Source organism: Meles meles, chromosome X (assembly GCF_922984935.1).
Source record: "Meles meles chromosome X, mMelMel3.1 paternal haplotype, whole genome shotgun sequence".
NCBI classification, from domain to species: domain Eukaryota; kingdom Metazoa; phylum Chordata; class Mammalia; order Carnivora; family Mustelidae; genus Meles; species Meles meles.
In genome coordinates, this window is record NC_060087.1 from 54,276,783 (window position 1) to 54,300,833 (window position 24,051).

At 38.6% G+C, this 24,051-nt stretch overlaps 1 protein-coding gene across 1 annotated transcript in view; it reads left to right on the forward strand.

The window, feature by feature from the left end:
* The first annotated feature begins 312 nt into the window (after window positions 1-312).
* ZC3H12B (zinc finger CCCH-type containing 12B) overlaps window positions 313-24,051 on the forward strand; it is a 137,170-nt gene continuing 113,431 nt past the window's right edge. Inside the window, exon 1 of the mRNA XM_045995748.1 lies at window positions 313-937. Coding sequence (XP_045851704.1) covers window positions 330-937 — 608 coding nt within the window. The 5' untranslated portion in view covers window positions 313-329. The remainder of the gene's footprint in view (window positions 938-24,051) is intronic.

A 24,051-nucleotide genomic window follows, 5' to 3' on the forward strand; every position in this document is an offset into this window, starting at 1 on the left:
TTAAAGAATTAGAGTCTCTCTCTTTTTTTATTGAGATATGAGTCCAATCACTTGAATCACAAAAATTAAAGGTCATATAGGCTGTAGTCTCTTACAAAGAAACAGTTGTATTCTGAAGTGCTTTTCCAAAATTTTACTAAACATGACTGTGGTATGTTTGTTTATTTGTAGGGACTGGTAACATCTGAACATATCAAACCAAACACAGAAACGCTTGCTTCATCCCTACCACCACATTATACCACAAAACAATGTAATTGTATGTGGATTCCAAGCAGGCTAAAAAGAAAAAAAGAGCTGATTAGACTTCAGACTGCCCACTGAACGGGATGACGGCCACAGCTGCAGTGGAGACACAAAAAATGGAGAAGAATGCCTCCAAGGAAGAGAAACAACAGTCTAAGCAGGACAGCATGGAGAAAAGCAATGCTGACTCAGAAGAGTGTATGAATTCTGAATGCGACCCTGAACAGATGATCCTTAAGAGCAGCAACAATGACAATAGCTACCAACCTGGGGATGTTTACTTGAAAAAAAAGGAAATTCCTTCTAAGCCACACCGTCAGCTCTATAGATCACCCTGCTTAGATCATCCAAGCTTCTCCCAGAGCAGCATTCTGCAAGAGGGGAAGCTTGACTTGGAAAAGGAATACCAAGCCAAGATGGATTTTGCTCTAAAGCTAGGCTATGCAGAGACACAGATTCAATCAGTGTTGAACAAGTTGGGCCCAGAATCACTCATTAATGATGTATTGGCAGAGCTCGTCAGACTTGGGAACAAAGGTGATTCAGGAGGACAGGTCAGCTTGAATCTTTTAGTGCCTCGGGGTCCCAACTCCAGAGAGATCACAAGTCCTGAACTGTTTCTTGAAGATGAAATAGACAGCAGTGAAAATTTGAGGCCAGTTGTCATAGATGGAAGTAATGTGGCAATGAGGTAAGTGTAAAATATACTTACTCTTTAAAAAAGAAAAAAATTTCCATGAACTCATAGAAACCATCTTCCTTTGCTAAACACTATGAGAGGCCCCTGGTTGTTGTGTACAGCTTGTGCTCTTGTAGGTGGAGGGGCTAAAATGATTCCACCTTTCCCCTTTCTTTCTCCCTTAAAATTGTTGGCAATTTGTTTTCAGATACCCTAAAGCATCTTTGACCTAAAATACCTCAGTAGAGACAACTCATTCAACCTTTGTTCCTCTTGGGGTCCCTTCTCCCACCTCTACTTGCCTGGACCAATCATCCCAAGAATGCTTTTATAACATCACTTGGCAGCTTATTTCAGAACTACCAGTAACTCCCACTTGCCATTCTACCAAATTTGGATCCCTATGCCTGGTTTTGTGATCTGACCTTTCTCCCCTTCCATTTGGTTGTATTTTTCACACCTACTGCATTTACATCAGTCGTTTTAATAGCCTCCATGTAAATTATGCTGATTTCTACCCACATTTCTTGTGTTCATGTCATTTCTCAGCATAAGAGTGACCTCCTCCTTATCTTCATACCTGTCAAGATGTACTGCCTCCATAAATAACATCCTTACTTTTCTAATCCCAGTGATTATCTCTGAGCTACAGTACCTATGGTAGGTTGAATAATAACCTCCTAAAGAAGTTCACATTCTAATCCCTGGAATCTGTAAATAGGTTATCTTACATGGTAAATGGGACTTTGCTGGTTTAAATTAAGGATTTGAGATAGGTGAAATTATCCTGATTTATCAAAGTAGACTCACTAGAATCACAAAATCCTTATAAGAGGGAAGAGAAGGAAGGAGGCAGCCAGATAAGAATGACTAGTAGGAGATGTGATGACAGAAACAAGAAGTCATGTGGTGTAAGAAAGAAGCCACGAGCGAAGGAATTTGGATATCCTCTGAAACTGGAAATAACAAGGAAACAGATTCTCTCCTGAAACAACACTATCTTGTTAGGTAGATTTTGAATTTTAGAATTTTAGAATTCTGACCTGAACTAAAAATAAATAAGTTGGTGTTATTTTAAGACACTAAATGTGTGGTGATTTGCTGTAGAATAATAGTAAATACATAACCAAGAGTGCCTTCATACTTTATTCCATACTTTCTCATATAATTTTTTATCTCATGTAAGAGATCTTTAGGAATCCCTTCTTCCATTTTTTTAAACAAAAGTAAACTATTAAAACAGTTTTTAAAATATTTTTGTCAAAATAAAAACCTCCTTTTATTTCCAAAACGAGTTGTCATTCAGTTTATCTGAAAATTCTAAATGATTGGGGCACCTGGGTGGCTCAGTCAGTTAAATATCTGACTCTCAGTTTTCGCTGAGATCATGAAGTCAAGGTTGTGAGATCAAGCCCCACATCAGGCTCTGCGCTCAGCAAGTAGTATGATTGATATTCTCACCTTCTGTGCCCTTCCCCTGGATCTCTGTCTCAAATAAGTAAATAAATTTGAGCTCTCTGTCTCAAATAAGTAAATATTTTTTTTTTTAATTCTCAAGGATCAGGAGTCTGTTTCTTTATGAGTCTATCATTGGTTGATGAACTCACTGGAATCTTAGCCTGTGCACAACCAGAACAAAAGTAAAAAGCCATAGACTAGCAAGATTTTCATTCAATTATCCCATTGTTCTGGAGGGCAGGGGTCTTGTTTTATGCCTCTCTTATATTCCTCACAGCACATAGAACACTACTGGACGCTCCTAGAGAGGGAGCAGGGATAGCAAAAGTCTTATGAACCATACCATTGTTCTATGCAGGAGTTTCTTAGAAGACTATCTAGAGGTACATCTTAGTATATAGTTCTATCTAATCCTCACAACAACTTTATTTTACAGATAAGAAAACTAGAGTTCAACAAGGTTCAATGTTTTTTTTAATTAACATATAATGTATTATTTGTTTAAGGGGTAGAAGTCTGTGATTCATTACTCTTATATAACACCCAATTTCACTGCAACATATAACCTCCCTAATGTCTATCACTCAGTTACCCCATTCCCCCACCCCTTCCCTCCAACATCCCTCAGTTTGTTTCTTAATTTTAAGAGTCTCTTATGGTTTGTCTCCCTCTCAGATATAGTTTTGTTTCATTTTTTCCTTTCTTCCCCTATGATCCTCTACCTTCTTTCTTAAATTCCACATATCAGGGGAGGGGAGAAAGATAGTGGAGGTATAGGGGACCCCATTTCAACTAATCCTCTGAATTCAGCTGTATATTTATCAAACTATTTTGAACACCCATGAAATCAGCCTGAGATGTAAGAATATATATCTGGATCTCTACAAGCTGAAAAGCTACTGCTTTTTGCAAGGTAGGATATGTGCAGTCATGAATCTGTGGGGTGATATAGGAAGATAAACATAAGGGGGAGGGAGGTTCCATAAGCTCATTCCTGGAAAGTGATATAACATTGGAGCACAAAATAAGCCCTTAGACATCTGCTCCAGTGAGAGACATCTCTCTCCTAAAATGGTTCTGGAAATGAAAAGACAGAATTCTAGGTAGGACAAGGAATTGTGGTCTCAGGATCTGAAGAGTCACAGAGCGAATGGGTAGATACTCTATCTGAACTGGTAGAGTGCCTGAGCAGTGAAATCAGGAAGCAGGTTATGGTCAGTGAGTCCAGGAGGGGTTTCTCAGCTCAGACCATCATAAACTATGAGTTGGATTGGTTGATAATTGCTCTTTTCCTGAGCAGCCTGAAAAAGTCTGGAACCTGTACCTGACTAGACAAAAGCTCTCAGGGCAGTAGCAGCCCAGAAAGGACTTTAGAATGGCAACCAGACATGATCCAGGAGCTTCAGGTGTGCAAGCATGAGCCCACCTCTACTCATGGTTTTAGAGTCAAAAACGTCAGTGGCATTCCCAGGCCCCTGGGACTACCTCTAAGAGAGTTTCAGTGGGCATATCCCGTGGGAGGCTGCAGTTTTCAGTGCATCCTGAAATGGAGACTGTTTGTCCTGGAGGGTTTATTAAAGAGAAAAAACTGCAATCTTCTCTGGGCCAGAGGTTTGGGCACAGCCATTTTTGATCTGACCCTCTGAAGAGACATGGAAAGCCTCCAGGGAACAAACACCATTCAAAGGACCCATTTGCACTGATCCCATGCCCCTGAGAAGGGGTGGGACAACTCTTCCCAGGTGGGGGTACTTGAGAAACACCACAGAAGGCCACTCCCCAGAAGACAGTCTGAAAGAACAGGTAGATGACAAGCCTATGGATCCCATAAGACTAAAATTCCAATGCCATAGGCAAATAGTATATTGAGCTCCAGGTGTTGCCTCATGACATATTTATTTTTCAGATAAAACTCTCCTTTGTACATTGGGAGATGGAGAGGAGAAGGAAGTTGAGGGAAATTGGAAGGGGAGGTGAAACATAAGAGACTATGGACTCTGAAAAACAACCTGAGGGTTTTGAAGGGGTTGGGGTGGGAGGTTGGGGGAACCAGGTGCTGGGTAATAGGGAGGGCACGTATTGCATAGAGCACTGAGTGTTGTGCAAAAACAATGAATACTGTTGCACTGAAAAAAATAAATTAATTAATTAAATATTAAAAAACAAAACAAAACAAAACAAAAAAAACTCTCCTTTGTTTTCTTCTTTTTCTTTTTTCTTTTTACCTTTTTCTAATTTCAACTAGATGCTTATTATACCAACTTGTATTTCATAGTCACATTTTAACTTGTATTTTTTCACACCTATCTTTTTTTTATAGATAAATCTTCATTTTACTCCTTTTACACTATACTCTCTCTCTCTTTCTCTCTCTCTCTCTGACAAATAAATAAAACCTTAAAATTATTATATGTATATGTATATATATATACACATTTGTGTATATATACATACACACATATATATGTGTATATGTGTATATATGTGTATACATATATATATAGTGTATATATATATACACACACATATAAGTGTATATATATATATACATTTTTAGGGTTTTATTTATTTGTCAGAGAGAGAGAGAGAGAGCAGCAGGCTGAGGGAGAAACAGTGTCCCTTCTCAGCAAGGATCCTAATGTGGGACTTGATCACAGGACACTGGGATCATGACCTGAGCTGAAGGCAGACACTTAACTGAGTGAGCCACCCAGACTTCCTATAAGGTTTACTTTTGTTGCAATTTTAGGATGTAGTGTCTTCTAACAAAATTCACCCAGGAACAAGTGAAACACCCTTCTTTGTCCACACTGCAAGATTATAATCTCTCTTCCCCTTTGCCCTTTTATTCAATTTTATTTTGGCGTTTCATTTTGACTTTGTTTTTCTGTGCTGGCTTCTGACTACTCGGGATGTTGCTAGGGTGAAACATCCCAAACAAGATGTGGTTGATATTTTAGACTCTGTTCATTGGCCCACCCATTATTCTCTTAACAGAATGGCAAGAAAGAGGAACTCACGAAAAAAAGGACCAGAGACTATTCTCTGGCATAGATCTAATAGATATGGATATAAGGAAGATTCAGAGATAGAATTCAGTATAACAATCATAAAGACAATAGCTAGGCTTGAAAAAAGCAGTAGTGAAAATATAGAATCTCTAAGAGCAGAAATGAGACTAATCAGGATGAACTTGAAAATGCTATGAATGAGATGCAATCTAAACTGGATATTCAAACAGCCAGGGTAAATGAGGCAAAAGAGAGAATAAGTGTTCTAGAAGATAAGCTGATGGAAAGGAAGGAAATTGAAGAAAACAGAGATAGGCAGCTAGTAGCCCATGAAAAATGTTGTGGAGAGATTAATTGTATCATGAGTTTTCAATGTCAGAATTATTGGGATCCCTGAGAAGGTGGAGAGAGAGAGAGAGCGAGAGAGAGAGCACTAGAAGCTATATTTGAGTATATCATAGCTGAGAACTTCACTAATCTGGGGAAAGAAACAAGCATTTGTGTCCAAGAGGTAGAGAGGACTCCTTTCAAAATCAATAAAAATAGATCGACACCCTGACATATAATAGTGAAGCTTGCAAATCATACAGCCAAGGAAACTATCCTGACAATAGCTAGGGAGAGAAGGTTCCTTACATATGGATGGAGGAACATCAGAACAACATTAGACCTATTCACAGAAAGGTGGCAAGCCAGAAAAGGCTAGCAAGTCATATTCAGGGTATTAAATCAGAAGAACATGCAGACAAGAATATTTTGTCCAGCAGGGCTGTCATTCAGAAAGGATGGGGAGATAAAATGCTTCCAGGACAGGCAAAAACTGAAACAATATGTGATCACTAAACCAGCCCTTCAAGAAATATTAAGGGGATTCTGGAAGCAAGGAGAGACCCCAAGAGTATTACAGACCAGAAAGAAGCAGAGACAATCTTCACAAATAGGGACATCACAAGTAATAAAATGGCACTCAATTAATATCTTTAATTAGTTACTCTGAATGTAAATGGGCTGAATGCTCCCATCAAAAGACACAAGGTTTAAGATTGGATTTAAAAAGGAGGACTCATCCACATGCTATCTACAAAAAACTCATTTCAAACCTAAAGTCACCTCCAGATGAAAGTCAAAGGACGGAGAACAATTTACCATGGCAATGGACCTCAAAAGAAAAGAAGGGTAGCGACCCTCAACTCTATGGTCAAATAATCTTCGACAAAACAGGAAAAAAAATATACAGTGGAAAAAAGATAGTCTCTTCAATAAATGTTCCTGGGAAAACTTGACAGTGATATGTAGAAGAATGAAACTCGAACATTCTCTTACACCATACACAAAGATAAACTCGAAATGGATAAAAGACCTCAACGTGAGACAGGAATCCACCAGAATCCTAGAGGAGAACATAGGCAGTAACCTCTTCGATATCAGCCACAGCAACTTCTTTCAAGATATGTCTCCGAAGGCAAATGAAACAAAAGTGAAAATGAACTTTTGGGAATTCATCAAGATCAAAAGCTTCTGCACAGCAAAGGAAACAGTCAACCAAACAAAGAGGCAACCCACGGAATGGGAGAAGATATTTGCAAATGACAGTACAGACAACATGTTGATATCCAGGATCTATAAAGAACTCCTCAAACTCAACACACACAAAACAGATAATCATATCAAAAAATGGGCAGAAGATATGAACAGATACTTCTCCAATGAGGACATACAAATGGCTATCAGACACATGAAAAAATGCTCATCATAGGGGCGCCTGGGTGGCTCAGTGGGTTAAGCCTCTGCCTTCGGCTCAGGTCATGATCCTAAGGTCCTGGGATCGAGCCCCGCATTGGACTCTTTGCTCAGCGGGGAGCCTGCTTCCTCCTCTCTCTCTCTGCCTGCCTCTCTGCCTACCTGTGATCTCTGTCTGTCAAATACATAAATAAAATCTTTAAAAAACTGCTCATCATCACTAGCCATCAGGGAGATTCAAGTTAAAAACATGTTGAGATATCACCTTACACCCGTTAGAATGGCCAAAATTAGCAAGACAGGAAGCAACGTGTGTTGGAGAGGTTGTGGAGAAAGGGGAACCCTCTTACACTGTTGGTGGGAATGCAAGTTGGAGCAGCCACTTTGGAGAACAGTGTGGAGATTCCTCAAGAAATTAAAAATAGAGCTTTCCTATGACCTTGCAATTGCACTACTGGGTATTTACCCCAAGGATACAGATGTAGTGAAAATAAGGGCCATCCGTACCCCAGTGTTTATAGGAGCAATGGTCACGGTCGCCAAACTGTGGAAAGAACCAAGATGCCCTTCAATGGGGGCGCCTGGGTGGCTCAGTGGTTTAAGCTGCTGCTTTCGGCTAGGTCATGATCTCAGAGTCCTGGGATCGAGTCCCACATCGGGCTCTCTGCTCAGCAGGGAGCCTGCTTCCCTCTCACTCTCTCTGTCTGCCTCTCTGCCTACTTGTGATCTCTCTGTGTCAAATAAATAAATAAAATCTTTAAAAAAAAAAAAGATGCCCTTCAATGGACGAATGGATAAGGAAGATGTGGTCCATATATATGATGGAGTATTATGCCTCCATCAGAAAGGAGGAATACCCAACTTTTGTAGCAACATGGACGGGACTGGAAGAGATTATGCTGAGTGAAATAAGTGAAGCAGAGAGAGTCAAGTATCATATGATTTCACTTATTTGTGGAGCATAACAAAGAACATGGAGGACGTGGGGAGATGGAGAGGAGAAGGGAGTTGAAGGAAATTGGAAGGGGAGATGAACCACGAGAGTCTATGGACTCTGAAAAACAACCTGAGAGTTTTGAAGTTGTGGGGGTTGGGACGTTGGGGGAGCCAGGCGGTGGGTAATAGAGAGGGCACGTATTTCATGGAGCACTGGGTGTGATGCAAAAACAATGAATACGGTTACACTGAAAAGAAAAAAAAAACATAGATACATAGGAATAAATCTAAAGAGGTAAAAGATCTATGCTCTATAAACTACAGAACACTTATGAAAGAAATTGGGGAAAACACAAAGAGATAGAAAAACACTCCATGTTCATGGATCAGAAGAATAAACATTGTTAAAATGTTTAGTTACCCAGAGAAATCTACACTTTAAATGCAATCCCCATCAAAATGTCATCATTTTTCACAGAGCTGGAACAAATAAACCTAAAATATGTATGAAACCAGAAAAGACCCAGAACTTCTAGGAGAATATTGAAAAAGAAAACCAAAGCTGGGGTCATCACAGTGCCAGACTTTAAGCTATATTACAATGCTGTGGTCATCAAGACTGCATGTTTTGGAACAAATACAGACACATAGATCAATGGAATAGAATAGACAACCCAGAAATAGACCTTCAATTCGATGATCAACTAATCTTCAACAAAGTAGGAAAGAATATTCAATGGGAAAAACAACAACAAAAACAACAACAGTCTCTTCATTAAATGGTGCTGGGAAAATTGGACAGGCACATGTAGAAGAATGAAACTGGATCATTCTTTTACACAGTTCATAAAGATAAACTAAAAATTAATAAAAGACCTAAATGTGAGACAGGAATCCATCAGAATCCTAGAGGAGAACACAGACAGCAACCTCTTCAACCATGACCACAGCAAGTTCTTGCTAGATATGTCTCTAAACACAAGGAAAGCAAAAGCAAAAATGGGACTTCATCAAGATGAAAAAATTCTATACAGCAAAGGAAACAGTCAACAAAACAAAGAGGTAACCCATGGAATAGGAGAAGATTTTTTCAAATGACATTGCAGAGAAATGATTAGTATCCAAGATCTATAAAGAACTTCTCAAACTCAATACCCAATAAAGAAATAATCCAGTCAAGAAATGGCCAGAAGATATGAACAGACACTTCTCCACAGAAGACATGTGAATGGACAACAGACACATGAAAAAAAATGAATGACATCACTAGCTGTCAATGAAATACAGATCAAAACCATAGTGAGATACCACCTTACACCAGTTAGAATGACAAAAATTAACAAGACAGAGAAAAACAAATTTTGTGGAGGTTGTGGAGAAAGAGGGCACTCTTACACTGTTGGTGGGAATGCAAACTGGTATAGCCACTTTGGAAAAGAGTGTGGAGGTTCCTCACAAAGTTAAAAATAGAGCTACACCATAACCCAGTAATTTCCCTACTAGGTATTTACCCCAAAGATACAAATGTAGTGAAACAAAGGGGGCACCTGTTCTGCAATGCTCATAGCGGCAATGTCCACCATAGCCACACTGTGGAAGGAGCTGAGATGTCCTTCAAGATAAGAATGGATAAAGAAGATGTGGTTCATATATACAATGGAATATTACTCAGCTAGCAGAAAAGATAAATACCTACCATTTGCATCAACATGTATGGAACTGGAGGGGATTATGCTAAGTGAAATAAGTCAAGCAGAGAAAGACAATTATCATATGGTTTCACCCATATGAAGAACATAAACAATAGCATGGAGAACCATAGTGGAACGGAGTGAAAACAGAATGGGAAGAAATCAGAGAGGGAGATAAACCATAAGAGATTCTGGACTCTGGAAAACAAACTGAAGGTTATGGAGAGGAAGGGTATGGTGGGATGGGGTAGCCGTGTGGTGGATATTAAGTCAGGCATGTGTTTTGATGAGCACTGTGCATTATATGCAACTAATGAATTGTTGAACACCACATAAAAAATTAACGATGTACTATATATTGGCTAACTGAACACAATAATAAGAAAAATCTTCCCAGGTGATTCTGATAAATCCCTAGCATACGGAAAAAAAAAAAAAGAAATCCACATATCAATGAGGTCATATGATAATTGTCTTTTTCTGTTCGACTTATTTTGCGTAGCATAATGCCCTCTAGTTCCATCCATGTTCTTGCAAATGGCAAGAATTCATTTTTTTAAATTTTTTTTTACTGATGGCTACTTTAATTTTTTTAATAAATTTATTTTTTTTTCAGTGTAACAGTATTCATTGTTTTTGCGCAACACCCAGTGCTCCATGCAATACATGCCCTCCCTATTACCCACCACCTGGTTCCCCCAAACTCCCACCACCACCCCTTCAAAATCCTCAGGTTGTTTTTCAGAGTCCATAGTATCTTATGGTTCGCCTCCCCTTCCAATTTTTTTTTTAATAAACATATAATGTATTTTTATCCCCAGGGGTACAGGTCTGTGAATCGCCAGGTTTACATACTTCAAAGCACTCACGATAGCAAATACCCTCCCCAATGTCCATAACCCCATCCCCCTCTCCCAACCCCACCTCCTCCAGCAACCCCCAGTTTGTTTTGTGAGATTAAGAGTCATTTATGGTTTGTCTCCCTCCCAATCCCATCTTGTTTCATTTATTCTTCTTCTATCCCCCTAACCTCCCATGTTGTTTCTCCATGTCCTCATATCAGAGAGATCATATGACAGTTGTCTTTCTCCAATTGACTTATTTGACTAAGCCTGATACCCTTTAGTTCCATCCACGTCGTCGCAAATGGCAAGATTTCATTTCATTTGATGGCTGCATAGTTATGCCATTGTGTATATATACCACATCTTCTTTATCCATTCATCTGTTGATGGACATCTAGGTTCTTTCCATAGTTTGGCTATTGCAGACATTGCTGCTATAAACGTTCAGGTACATGTGCCCCTTCTGATCACTGTGTTTGTATCTTTAGGGTAAATACCCAGTAGTGCAATTCCTGTGTCACAGGGTAGTCCTATTTTCAACATTTTGAGGAACCTCCGTGCTGTTTTCCAGAGTGGTTGCCCCAGCTTGCATTCCCACCAACAGTGGAGGAGGGTTCCCCTTTCACCACATCCTCACCAACATCTGTCATTTCCTGACTTGTTAATGTTAGCCATTCTGACTGGTGTGAGATGATATCTCATTGTGGTTTTGATTTGTATTTCCCTGATGCCGAGTGATGTGGAGCACTTTTTCATGTGTCTGATGGCCATCTGGATGTCTTCTTTGTAGAAATGTCTGTTCATGTCCTCTGCCCATTTCTTGATTGGATTGTTTGTTCTTTGGGTGTTGAGTTGGCTAAGTTCCTTATAAATTTTGGATACTAGCCCTTTATCTGATATGTCGTTTGCAAATATCTTCTCCCATTCTGTCAGTTGTCTTTTGGTTTTGTTAACTGTTTCCTTTGCTGTGCAAAAGCTTTTGATCTTGATGAAATCCCAATAGTTCATTTTTGCCCTTGCTTCCCTTTCCTTTGCCGATGTTCTTAGGAAGATGTTGCTGCGGCTGAGGTCGAAGAGGTTGCTGCCTGCATTCTCCTCAAGGATTTTGATGGATTCCTTTCTCACATTGAGGTCCTTCATCCATTTTGAGTCTATTTTCGTGTGTGGTGTAAGGAAGTGGTCCAATTTCATTTTTCTGCATGTGGCTTTCCAATTTTCCCACCACCATTTATTGAAGAGGCTGTCTTTTTTCCATTGGACATTCTTTCCTGCTTTGTCGAAGATTAGTTGACCATAGAGTTGAGGGTCTATTTCTGGGCTCTCTATTCTGTTCCACTGATCTATGTGTCTGTTTTTGTGCCAGTATCATGCTGTCTTGATGATGACGGCTTTGTAATAGAGCTTGAAGTCCGGAATTGTGATGCCACCAACTTTGGCTTTCTTTTTCAATATTCCTTTGGCTATTCGAGGTCTTTTCTGGTTCCATATAAATTTTAGGATTATTTGTTCCATTTTTTTGAAAAAAAAAATGGATGGTATTTTGATAGGGATTGCATTAAATGTGTAGATTGCTTTAGGTAGCATAGACATTTTCACAATATTTACTCTTCCAATCCAGGAGCATGGAACATTTTTCCATTTCTTTGTGTCTTCCTCAATTTCTTTCATGAGTACTTTATAGTTTTCTGCATATAGATTCTTAGTCTCTTTGGTTAGGTTTATTCCTAGGTATTTTATAGTTTTGGGTACAATTGTAAATGGGATTGACTCCTTAATTTCTCTTTCTTCTGTCTTGTTGGTGTAGAGAAATGCAACTGATTTCTGTGCATTGATTTTATATCCTGACACTTTACTGAATTCCTGTACAAGTTCTAGCAGTTTTGGAGTGGAGTCTTTTGAGTTTTCCACATATAGTATCATATCATCTGCAAAGAGTGATAGTCTGACTTCTTCTTTGCTGATTTGGATGCCTTTAATTTCTTTTTGTTGTGTGATTGCTGAGGCTAGGACTTCTAGCACTATGTTGAATAGCAGTGGTGATAATGGACATCCCTGCTCTGTTCCTGACCTTAGCAGAAAAGCTTTCAGTTTTTCTCCATTGAGAATGATATTTGCGGTGGGTTTTTCATAGATGGCTTTGATAATACTGAGATATGTGCCCTCTATCTCTACACTTTGAAGAGTTTTGATCAGGAAGGGATGCTGTACTTTGTCAAATGCTTTTTCAGTATCTATTGAGATTATCATATGGTTCTTGTTCTTTCTTTTATTAATGTGTTCTATCACATTGATTGATTTGCGAATGTTGAACCAACCTTGCAGCCCAGGAATAAATCCCACTTGGTCGTGGTGAATAATACTTTTAATGTACTCTTGAATCCTATTGGCTAGTATTTTGGTGAGAATTTTTGCATCTGTGTTCATCAAGGATATTGGTCTGTAGTTCTCTTTTTTGGTGGGATCCTTGTCTGGTTTTGGGATCAAGGTGATGCTGGCCTCATAAAATGAGTTTGGAAGTTTTCCTTCCATTTCTATTTTTTGGAACAGTTTCAGGAGAATAGGAATTAGTTCTTCTTTAAATGTTTGGTAGAATACCCCTGGGAAGCCGTCTGGCCCTGGGCTTTTGTTTGTTTGGAGATATTTGATGACTGTTTCAATCTCCTTACTGGTTATGGGACTGTTCAGGTTTTCTATTTCTTCCTGGTTCAGTTGTGGTAGTTTCTATGTCTCTAGGAATGCATCCATTTCTTCCAGATTGTCAAATTTGTTGGTGTAGAGTTGCTCATAGTATGTTCTTATAATTGTCTGTATTTCTTTGGTGTTAGTTGTGATCTCTCCTCTTTCATTCATGATTTTATTTATTTGGGTCCTTTCTCTTTTCTTTTTGATGAGTCTGGCCAGGGGTTTATCAATCTTATTGATTCTTTCAAAGAACCAGCTCCTAGTTTCATTGATTTGTTCTATTGTTTTTTTGGTTTCTATTACATTGATTTCTGCTCTGATCTTTATGATTTCTCTTCTCCTGCTGGGTTTAGGGTTTCTTTCTTGTTCTTTATCCAGCTCCTTTAGGTGTAGGGTTAGGTTGTGTACTTGAGAACTTTCTTGTTTCTTGAGAAAGGCTTGTACCACTATATATTTTCCTCACAGGACTGCCTTGGCTGTGTCCCACAGATTTTGAACCGTTGTGTTTTCATTATCATTTGTTTCCATGAATTTTTTCAATTCTTCTTTAATTTCCTGGTCGACCCATTCATTCTTTAGAAGGATGCTGTTTAGTCTCCATGTATTTGGGTTCTTCCCAGCTTTTCTCTTGTGATTGAGTTCTAGCTTTAGAGCATTGTGGTCTGAAAATATGCAGGGACTGATCCTAATCTTTTGATACCAGTTGAGACCTGATTTGTGACCCAGGATGTGATCTATTCTGGAGAAGGTTCCATGTGCACTAGAGAAGAATGTGTATTCTGTTGCTTTAGGATGAAATGTTCTGAATATATCTGTGATGTCCATCTGGTCCAGTGTGTCATTTAACGCCTTTATTTTCTTGTTGCTCTTTTGCTTGGATGATCTGTCCATTTCAGTGAGGGGAGTGTTAAAATCCCCTACTATTATTGTATTATTATTGATGTGTTTCTTTGATTTTGTTATTAATTGTTTGATATAGTTGGCTGCTCCCACGTTAGGGGCATAGATATTTATAATTGTTAGAACTTCTTGTTGGACAGACCCTTTGAGTATGATATAATGTCCTTCCTCATCTCTTATTATAGTCCTTGGCTTAAAATCTAATTGATATGATATAAGGATTGCCACCCCAGCTTTCTTCTGATGCCCATTAGCATGGTACATTGTTTTCCACCCCCTCACTTTCAATCTGGAGGTGTCTTCGCGTCTAAAATGAGTTTCTTGTAGGCAACATAATGATGGGTTTTGTTTTTTTATCCATTCTGATATCCTGTGCCTTTTGATTGGGGGCATTTAGCCCATTAACATTCAGGGTAACTATTGAAAGATATGAATTTAGTGCCATTATTAGCCTGTAAGGTGACTGTTACTGTATATGGTCTCTGTACCTTTCTGATCTACTACTTTTAGGCTCTCTCTTTGCTTAGAGGACCCCTTTCAATATTTCCTGTAGAGCTGGTTTGTTGTTTGCAAATTCTTTCAGTTTTTGTTTGTCCTGGAAGCTTTTGATCTCTCCTTCTATTTTCAATGATAGCCTAGCTGGATAGAGTATTCTTGGCTGCATGTTTTTCTCGTTGAGTGCTCTGAATATATCATGCCAGCTCTTTCAAGCCTGTCAGGTCTCTGTGGATAAGTCTGCTGCCAATCTAATACTTTTACCATTGTATGTTACAGACTTCTTTTCCCAGGCTGCTTTCAGGATTTTCTCTTTGTCACTAAGACTTGTCAATTTTACTATTAGGTGAAGGGGTGTGGACCTATTCTTGTTGACTTTGAGGGGGGTTCTCTGCACCTCCTGGATTTTGATGCTTGTTCTCTTTGCCATATTAGGGAAATTCTCTCCAATAATTCTCTCCAATAGACCTTCTGCTCCCCTCTCTCTTTCTTCTTATCCTGGAATCCCAATTATTCTAATGTTGTTTCATCTTATGGTGTCACTTATCTCTGGAATTCTCCCCTCGTGGTCCAGTAGCTGTTTGTTCCTCTTTTGTTCAGCTTCTTTATTCCCTGTCATTGGTCTTCTATATCACTAATTCTTTCTTCTGCCTCATTTATCCTAGCAGTGAGAGCCTCCATTTTTGATTGCACCTCATTAATAACTTTTTTGACTTCAACTTGTTAGATTTTAGTTCTTTAATGTCTCCAGAAAGGGCTTTTATATCTCCAGAGAGGGTTTCTCTAATATCTTCCATGCCTTTTTCGAGCCCGGCTAGAATATTAAGAATCATCATTCTGAACTCTTGATCTGACATATTACCAATGTCTGTGTTGATTAGGTCCCTAGCCTTCAGTACTGCCTCTTGTTCTTTTGTTTGTGGTGATTTTTTCTGCCTTGTCATTTTGTCCAGATAAGAGGATATGAAGGATCAAATAAAATACTAAAAGGGTGGCCAAGACCCCAGAAAAATACGCTGTAACCAAATCAGAAGAGACCCCAAATTGTGGGGGGGAGAAAGGGGATAAAAAGAGGTTCAGAAAGAAAAAGAAAAAAATATTAAAATATAAAACAAATAAAGAAAAAATATAAAAAAGATAGAAAATATATATATATTTAGATAAACTAGTCAAAAAACGTTAAAAAAGGAAAGGGTAAAAGTTTTTAAAAATTTAGCAGAAGAAGAAAAAAGAAAGAAAAAAATTGAAAAGAGAAAAAAAATTGAATTAACTGCAAGACTAAAGAATCATGGGGAGAAAGCCATGAGTTCCGTGCTTTGCTTTCTCCTCCTCTGGAATTCCGCTGCTGTGTTAGGAATTGAACCTGCTTTCCTTGATAGATGAACTTCGTCCTGGCTGGATATTTTGTTGATCTTCTGGGGGAGGGGCCTATTGTAGTGATTCTCAAGTGTCTTTGCCCGAGGCGGAATTGCAACGCCCTTACCGGGGGCCGGACTAAGTAATCTGCTCAGGTTCGCTTTTGGGAGCTTCTGTTCCCTGAAGTCTTTCCATAGAGTTCCGGAGGATGGGAATGAAAATCGCGGCCTCCTAGTCTGCAGCCCGGAGGAGCCGAGAGCTGGGGGCCCCACGCCTCAGTGTGCTCCCAGAGGGCAGCACCCAATCTCTCCCGTATCCCCAGCCTCTAGCCACGCTCCGAGCTCACCCAGCCCGTGACCAGTTCAAGGTAACCCCGAGCTGAGAGTTCAGTCCTTGGCTCCCTCTCTGTAGCTGGCTTCTAATACCTGTGAGCTCTTCGACACTCTGACACCCCTGATCCTTCTGTGACCCTGTGGGACCTGGGGTCATGCTGACCCTGAGTGGGCTTCACCCCAGTTTAGCCTCTGGAGCAATGTCCCTCAGTGGAACAGACTTTTAAAAGTCCTGATTTCATGCTCCGTTCCTCCGCTGCTTGCCGGGAGCCGGCCCCACCCCCCCCTGGTCTATCTTCCCATCATTTTAGATTCACTTCTCCGCCAGTCCTACCTTTCAGAAAGTGGTTGATTTTCTGTTTCTAGAATTGCTGTTCTTCTTCTCTTCGATCTCCTGTTGGATTTGTAGGTGTTTGCAATGTTTAGGTAAGCTATTGAGCTGATCTCCTGCTACCTGCTGTAGTCTCAGCCTGCTACTTCTCCGCCATCTTGACTCCGCCTGCCAAGAATTCATTTTTTGATGCCTGCATAATATTCCTGTGTTTGTGTGTGTGTGTGTGTGTGTGTGTGTGTGTGTACCACATCTTATTTATCCATATACTTGAGGTCATTTGCTATATCTAATAAAGTAGCTGTGGCAACTTGAACTCACATATTCTGGTTTCAAATGAATGAAATGAAACTAACATTTATAAATATCTATTCTTTTTTTTTCTTTTCTCAAATTTTTATTTAAATTCCAGTTAGTTGATATAAAGTGTAATATTAGTTTCAGGTGTAGAATTTATTGATTCTTCACTTATATATAACACCCAATGCTCACCTCTACATGTGCCAGGCACTTTTGTATACATTATTTAATTCTCACTAAAAACCCTACAAGAGAAAACTAATTAGGTTCATTTTTGCAGGTGAGGAGTCTCAGTTTCAGAATGGCTGAGAACTGCCCAAGGTTATGCCGGTAATAAATGACAATGCTTGTATTAAAATCTGAATCTGACTCAAATGTTCTTTGACAATGTAATGCAATAGTACATGGCTATCAGTGTTGTTAAGAATAAACTAATGATGTTCTGTATGGTGACTAACATAGCATAATTTTTTTTAAAAAAGTATATTTGAGGGGCACCTGGATGGTTAATTTGGTTAAGTGTCTGACTTCTGCTCAGGTCATGATCTCAGGGTCCTGTTATCAAGCCCTGCCTCAGACACCCTATTCAGTGAGGAATCTACTTGTCCCTCTGCCCTTCCCCCAACTCATGCTCTCTCTCTTTGTCTCTCACTCCTTCTTAAATAAATACAATCTTTTTAAAAAAAGAATATTTAACATTCTTCCTGGTAGCAGAGAATACATTTACAGATTTCCTTTTCCAAATCTTTAAATCATGACAGCATAGTCACAAGATGAGTAAAGCATGTGAGCCCTCTCCCCTGTTTTACTTAGGGAAAACTGGAAGCACAGTAACAAGAAAGTTAAATGGCCTATACACAATATGAAAGTAATCAGAATTATGTAGTGGGCCTGAAAAAATCCTAGGTTGATTTCTATTCAAAGGGCCAATGGTAACTCTGCTTTTCTCCTAATAGGCATAGACTAAAGTAATTTCTGAGGGGAAGAGGTATGGCATCTTCCAAACTCAACCTCTTGCCAAACCAGATTATCCAAACACCTTAGGTTACACCAGTTTCCCAAGGCCTATATTTCTTTAAGTTTTTTTTTTTTTTGAACATAGGGATGAAAATACCCAGGACATTCTTGAGGACTTTGACTTAATGGTGATATAAAACCTTCCTTATTTTTGTACTTATGTTCAAGGATTGCTGGATATAAAAGGCACTGTAGTATGGTTCCTTTGCTCTGTAAGGAATACTGGAGAGATTAATTACCTAGGTAATTAATTTCAACATATCTAGTCTATGTCAGTAGCAAACTGTCATACTGACAGGAAGATGAACTTTTGTCTTTTGTAGGAGTTGCTTTGCTAAGTTAAATATGCCTCACACAATTTAAATAAAGCAAAAAAAAAAAAAAAAGGCCGCATAAAATAAGCTTATTTTTAGGAGCATATTAAAATGATGCAGAGTGAACTGCATGATTTTCTAAAATTGCCAGCTGTGTCCATGTTAGCACCTCTTTCCTTTTTTGATAGGTTAGGTACTGATAAATCTCACTTACCTGCAATCACATTTCACATGGTCAGAGTTCAGTGCCATAGTCTGCTTGTGAATTTGTTACTGCTGTTAATCTAAATTTGGCTTGTTTTCCCCATTGGTTAGCTGTAACTTTGTCATTAGATTAATACTTCTTAGGCAAACTACATACTCACATCTGTTGTTCCTTAGCCTGCCATTTGAGCCTGCCTTGAAGTCATGATGCTTTGTTGTCTACAACATTTGCCTAACATTTACAGTAGTGGTGTACCTGTGATTCACATACTGATATAAGTTAAGATCCTAAAGGGTATGTTCATTTTAAGAGCTGCCTCTTTGGGGATGAAAAATCCATTTCAGAAGAATTAAGGCTTTCAAATGTAAATGCCATCATGTTTTTAAAGTCTGAGAAAAACCCAAACATTGTCTAAAAAAAAGGGCAGAGGAAAATGCCATGTGACAAATCTGCTAGGCAGAATTTTGCTTAGAACCTGGATCTAAGCTAGTTTACAGAACAAAGTGAGATATACTGTCACCAAGACACTTGGTAACTTGCAGGTCTAGGCTTTTAAAATTGCATTTTATTGTATTTTATTTTATTAAAGATTTCATTTATTTATTCATGAGAGACAGAGAGAGAGAAAGGCAGGGGCACAGAGAGAAACAGGCTCATGGGACTCAATCCCAGGACCCTGGGATAATGACGTGAGCTGAAGGTAGACATTTATTTGACTGAGCCACCCAAGCACCCTAGATTACATTTTAGATAGGATTTTAGGTCCTAACTTTGTAAATTGCAAGACAGTATTTTGTGGGTTGGGGCTAAAACAGGTCATCTTATAAGAATCACTTTATTTTCCAGTATTTTTTATGCATTCCTCTAATTTTATTGGCACTAAAATTTGTATATTGGGCCTTTTTGTAGGACTTTTACTGCCACCTTCATCAATGTTGAAAGTGAATTCTGATTCCTATTGGGCATTTGGTACACTTCATGGAATGTGCCAATGGCATGATTTTAATACATTTTCAATGGAATGCTATAGGAATTTTACATTTTTTAACATGATAATTCCCAGTATGTTAAAAACTTATCTCAGAATATAGGTGTATCAAAATATTAACAGTGATTGTCTCTGAAAGGCAGCAAAACAGATCCCACAAGGATTTTTCTTTATATTTTACATATTTTCCACATTATATATTAAAAATATGTATTACTCTTATAATGATGACAGAAGTTTTATTGAAAAATAATTGTCATACAATATTGTATTAGTTTCAGGTGTACAAAATAGTGATTTATTACTTATATACATTACAAAATGGTCACCACAATAAACATACTTACCATCTGTCATCCTACAAAATTTTTATGATATTATAGGCTATCTTCCCTATGCCATACATTACATTCTCATGTTTTATTTATTTTATAACTGGAATATTGTACCTCTTAATCCCATTCACTTATTTTGTCCATACCCTATCCACTCACTTCTCTAGAAACCAACAGTTTCTTCTATCAATTTCCATTTTGTTTTATTTACTCATTATGTTTATTTGGATTTTATGTACCAGTGAAACAGTATGGCATTTAATTTCCTCTATCTTACTTAGTGAACTTAGCATACTACATTCTAGATTCATTCATGTTGGCACAAAAAGCAAGATTTAACTACTTTTTATGACTGAGTAATATTACAATATCCCTCTCCTCCCACACTCAGGTGTGTAGGTGTATATCTTAATCCATTCATCTATTGATGGACATTTAGGTTGCTTCCATGTCTTGTCTGTTGTAAATAATGCTTCAGTGAACACTGGGGTACAAATGTCTTTTTGAATTAGTGTTTTCATTTCAGATTGCCTTGGATAGTGTAGACATTTTAACAATGTTTATTATTCCATTCCATGACAAATGGAATGTTTTTCCATCTTTTTGTGTTTTTTGTAAATTTTTTTCATGAGTGTTCTGTAGTTCCTCCAGTACAAATCTTTATCTCTTTGGTTAGATTTATTCCCAGGTATCTTATGGTTCTTGGTGCTATAGTAAAGGGGATCTATTCTCTAATTTCCTTTTCTATATTTTCATTGTTAGTGTATAAGAAAGCAACAGATTACTGTGGATTGATTTTGTATGTCACCACATGACTATATTGCTGTATAAGTTCTAGTAGTTTGGGGTGGAGTCTTTTGGATTTTCCATATAAAGTATCATGTCATCTGTGAAGAGAGAGAGTTTGACTTCTTCTTTCCCAGTTTGAATACCCATTATTTCTCTTTGTTGTCTGATTGCCTTTGCTAGGACTTTTAGTATTGTGTTGAACAACAGGGTGAGAATGAGTATCCTTGTCGTGTCCTAATCTCAAAGGAAAGGCTGTCCACTTTTCCACTCTGAGAATGATATTCGCTGTGGGTTTTTCATAGAGAGATTTTATGAAGTTCAGGAATGTTCCCTCTATCTCTATAATATGAAGAGTTTTTTGTTTTTTTTTTGTTTTTTTTTCCATTTTATTTATTTTTTCAGCGTAACAGTATTCATTCTCTTTGCACAACACCCAGTGCTCCATGCAAAACGTGCCCTCCCCATTACCCACCACCTGTTCCCCCAACCTCCCACCCCTGACCCTTCAAAACCCTCAGGTTGCCCCAACCTCCCACCCCTGACCCTTCAAAACCCTCAGGTTGTTTTTCAGAGTCCATAGTCTCTTATGGTTCGCCTCCCCTCCCCAATGTCCATAGCCCGCTCCCCCTCTCCCAATCCCACCTCCCCCCAGCAACCCCCAGTTTGTTTTGTGAGATTAAGAGTCATTTATGGTTTGTCTCCCTCCCAATCCCATCTTGTTTCATTTATTCTTCTCCTATCCCCCTACCCCCCCATGTTGCTTCTCCATGTCCTCATATCAGGGAGATCATATGATAGTTGTCTTTCTCCGATTGACTTATTTCACTAAGCATGATACGCTCTAGTTCCATCCACATCGTCGCAAATGGCAAGATTTCATTTCATTTGATGGATGCATAGTATTCCATTGTGTATATATACCACATCTTCTTTATCCATTCATCTGTTGATGGACATCTAGGTTCTTTCCATAGTCTGGCTATTGTAGACATTGCTGCTATAAACATTCGGGTACACGTGCCCCTTCGGATCACTATGTTTGTATCTTTAGGGTAAATACCCAGTAGTGCAATTGCTGGGTCATAGGGTAGTTCTATTTTCAACATTTTGAGGAACCTCCATGCTGTTTTCCAGAGTGGTTGCACCAGCTTGCATTCCCACCAACAGTGGAGGAGGGTTCCCCTTTCTCCGCATCCTCGCCAGCATCTGTCATTTCCTGACTTGTTAATTTTAGCCATTCTGACTGGTGTGAGGTGATATCTCATTGTGGTTTTGATTTGTATTTCCCTGATGCCGAGGGACGTGGAGCACTTTTTCATGTGTCTGTTGGCCATCTGGATGTCTTCTTTGCAGAAATGTCTGTTCACGTCCTCTGCCCATTTCTTGATTGGATTGTTTGTTCTTTGGGTGTTGAGTTTGCTAAGTTCCTTAAATGAAATTGGACCACTTCCTTACACCACACACGAAAATAGACTCCAAATGGATGAAGGACCTCAATGTGAGAAAGGAATCCATCAAAATCCTTGAGGAGAATTCAGGCAGCAACCTCTTCGACCTCAGCCGTAGCAACATCTTCCTAGGAACAACGGCAAAGGCAAGGGAAGCAAGGGCAAAAATGAACTATTGGGATTTCATCAAGATCAAAAGCTTTTGCACAGCAAAGGAAACAGTTAACAAAACCAAAAGACAACTGACAGAATGGGAGAAGATATTTGCAAACGACATATCAGACTATGAACAGTTTTAATCAGGAATGGATGCTGGATTTTGTCAATTTTTTTTTCTGTATCAATTGGGAAGACAATATGGTTCTTCTCTCTTCTCTGATTGATTTGTTCTATCATATTGATTGATTTGTGAATGTTGAACCACCCTTGCATTCCAGGAATAAATCCCACCTGGTCATGGTGGATAATCTTTTTCATGTACTGTTGGATCCTATTAGCTAGGATCTTGTTGGAAATCTTAGCATCCATATTCATCATGGATATTGGTCTGAAATTCTCCGTTTTGATGAGGACTTTGCCTGGTTTGGGAATCAGGGTAATGTTGGCTTCATAGAAAGAGTCTGGAAGTTTTCCTTCTATTTCTATTTTTTGAAACATCTTTGGGAGAATATGTATTATTTCTTCTTTGAATGTTTGGTAGAATATCCCAGGGAATCCATCAGGTCCTGGGCTCTTGTTTTGGGGGAGGTTTTTGATCACTGCTTTAATCTCGTTACTAGATAGTGGTCTATTCCAGTTGTCAATTTCTTCTTATTTCAGTCTTGGAAGTTTATAGGTTTCCAGGAATGCATCCATTTCATCTAGGCTGCTTAACTTATTGGCATATAGCTGTTGATAGTAATTTCTGATGATTGTTTCTATTTCTTTGGTGTTGGTCATGATCCCTCCTCCTTCATCCATAATTTTATTAATTAGGGTCCTCTGTCTTTCTTTTTGGATTAGATTGGACAGAGGTTTATCAGTCTTATTCATTTTTTCAAAGAACTAGCTTCTACTTTCATTGATGTGTTCTACTGTATCTCTAGTTTCTAACTCATCGATATCTGCTCTAATCTTAATTATTTCCCTTTTTGTTCATGGGGTTGACTTAATTTGCTGTTGATTTTCCAGTTCTTTAAGGTGTAAAGAGATTTGGTCTATTTGGGATTTTTCAGCTTTCTTGAGAGAAGCTTGGATGGCTACATATTACCCCCATAAGAATTTGCTGTATCCCATAGGTTTTGGACCGAAGTGTTTTCATTCTCATTGGTTAACATGAATTGTTTAAGTTCTTTGGTTTACTCATTGATCCAAATATTCTTGAGCAAGATGGTGTTTAGCTTCCAAGTGTTTGAATTCCTTCCAAATTTTTTTCATGTGGTTGAGTTCCAGTTTCAAAGCATTGTGGTCTGAGAATATTCAGGGAATAATCTCAACTTTTGGTATCAGTTGAGATTTGATATGTGACCCAATATGTGGTCTATTCTGGAGAAAGTTCCATGTGCATTCAAGAAGAATGAGTGTTCTGTTGTTTTAGGGTGTAACATTCTGTATATATCTATGAGGTCCATCTGGTCCAATGTGTCATTCAAAGCTCTTGTATCTTCATTGATTTTCTGCTTAGATGATCTATTATTGAGAGGGGCATGTTAAGATCTCCTACAATTAATGTGTTCATATCAATATGACTCTTTATTTTGATTAACAGCTGTCTGATGTAGTTGGCTGCTCCCATATTAAGGGCATAAATATTTACAATTATTAGATCTTGTTGGTAGATAGAAACTTTAAGAATGTATCTCTGTATCTCTGACTACAGTCTTTAGCTTAAAATCTAATTTATCTGATATGAGAATCACTACCCAGCTTTCTTTTGAGGCCTGTTGTCATGAAAGATGGATCTCCATCCCATCA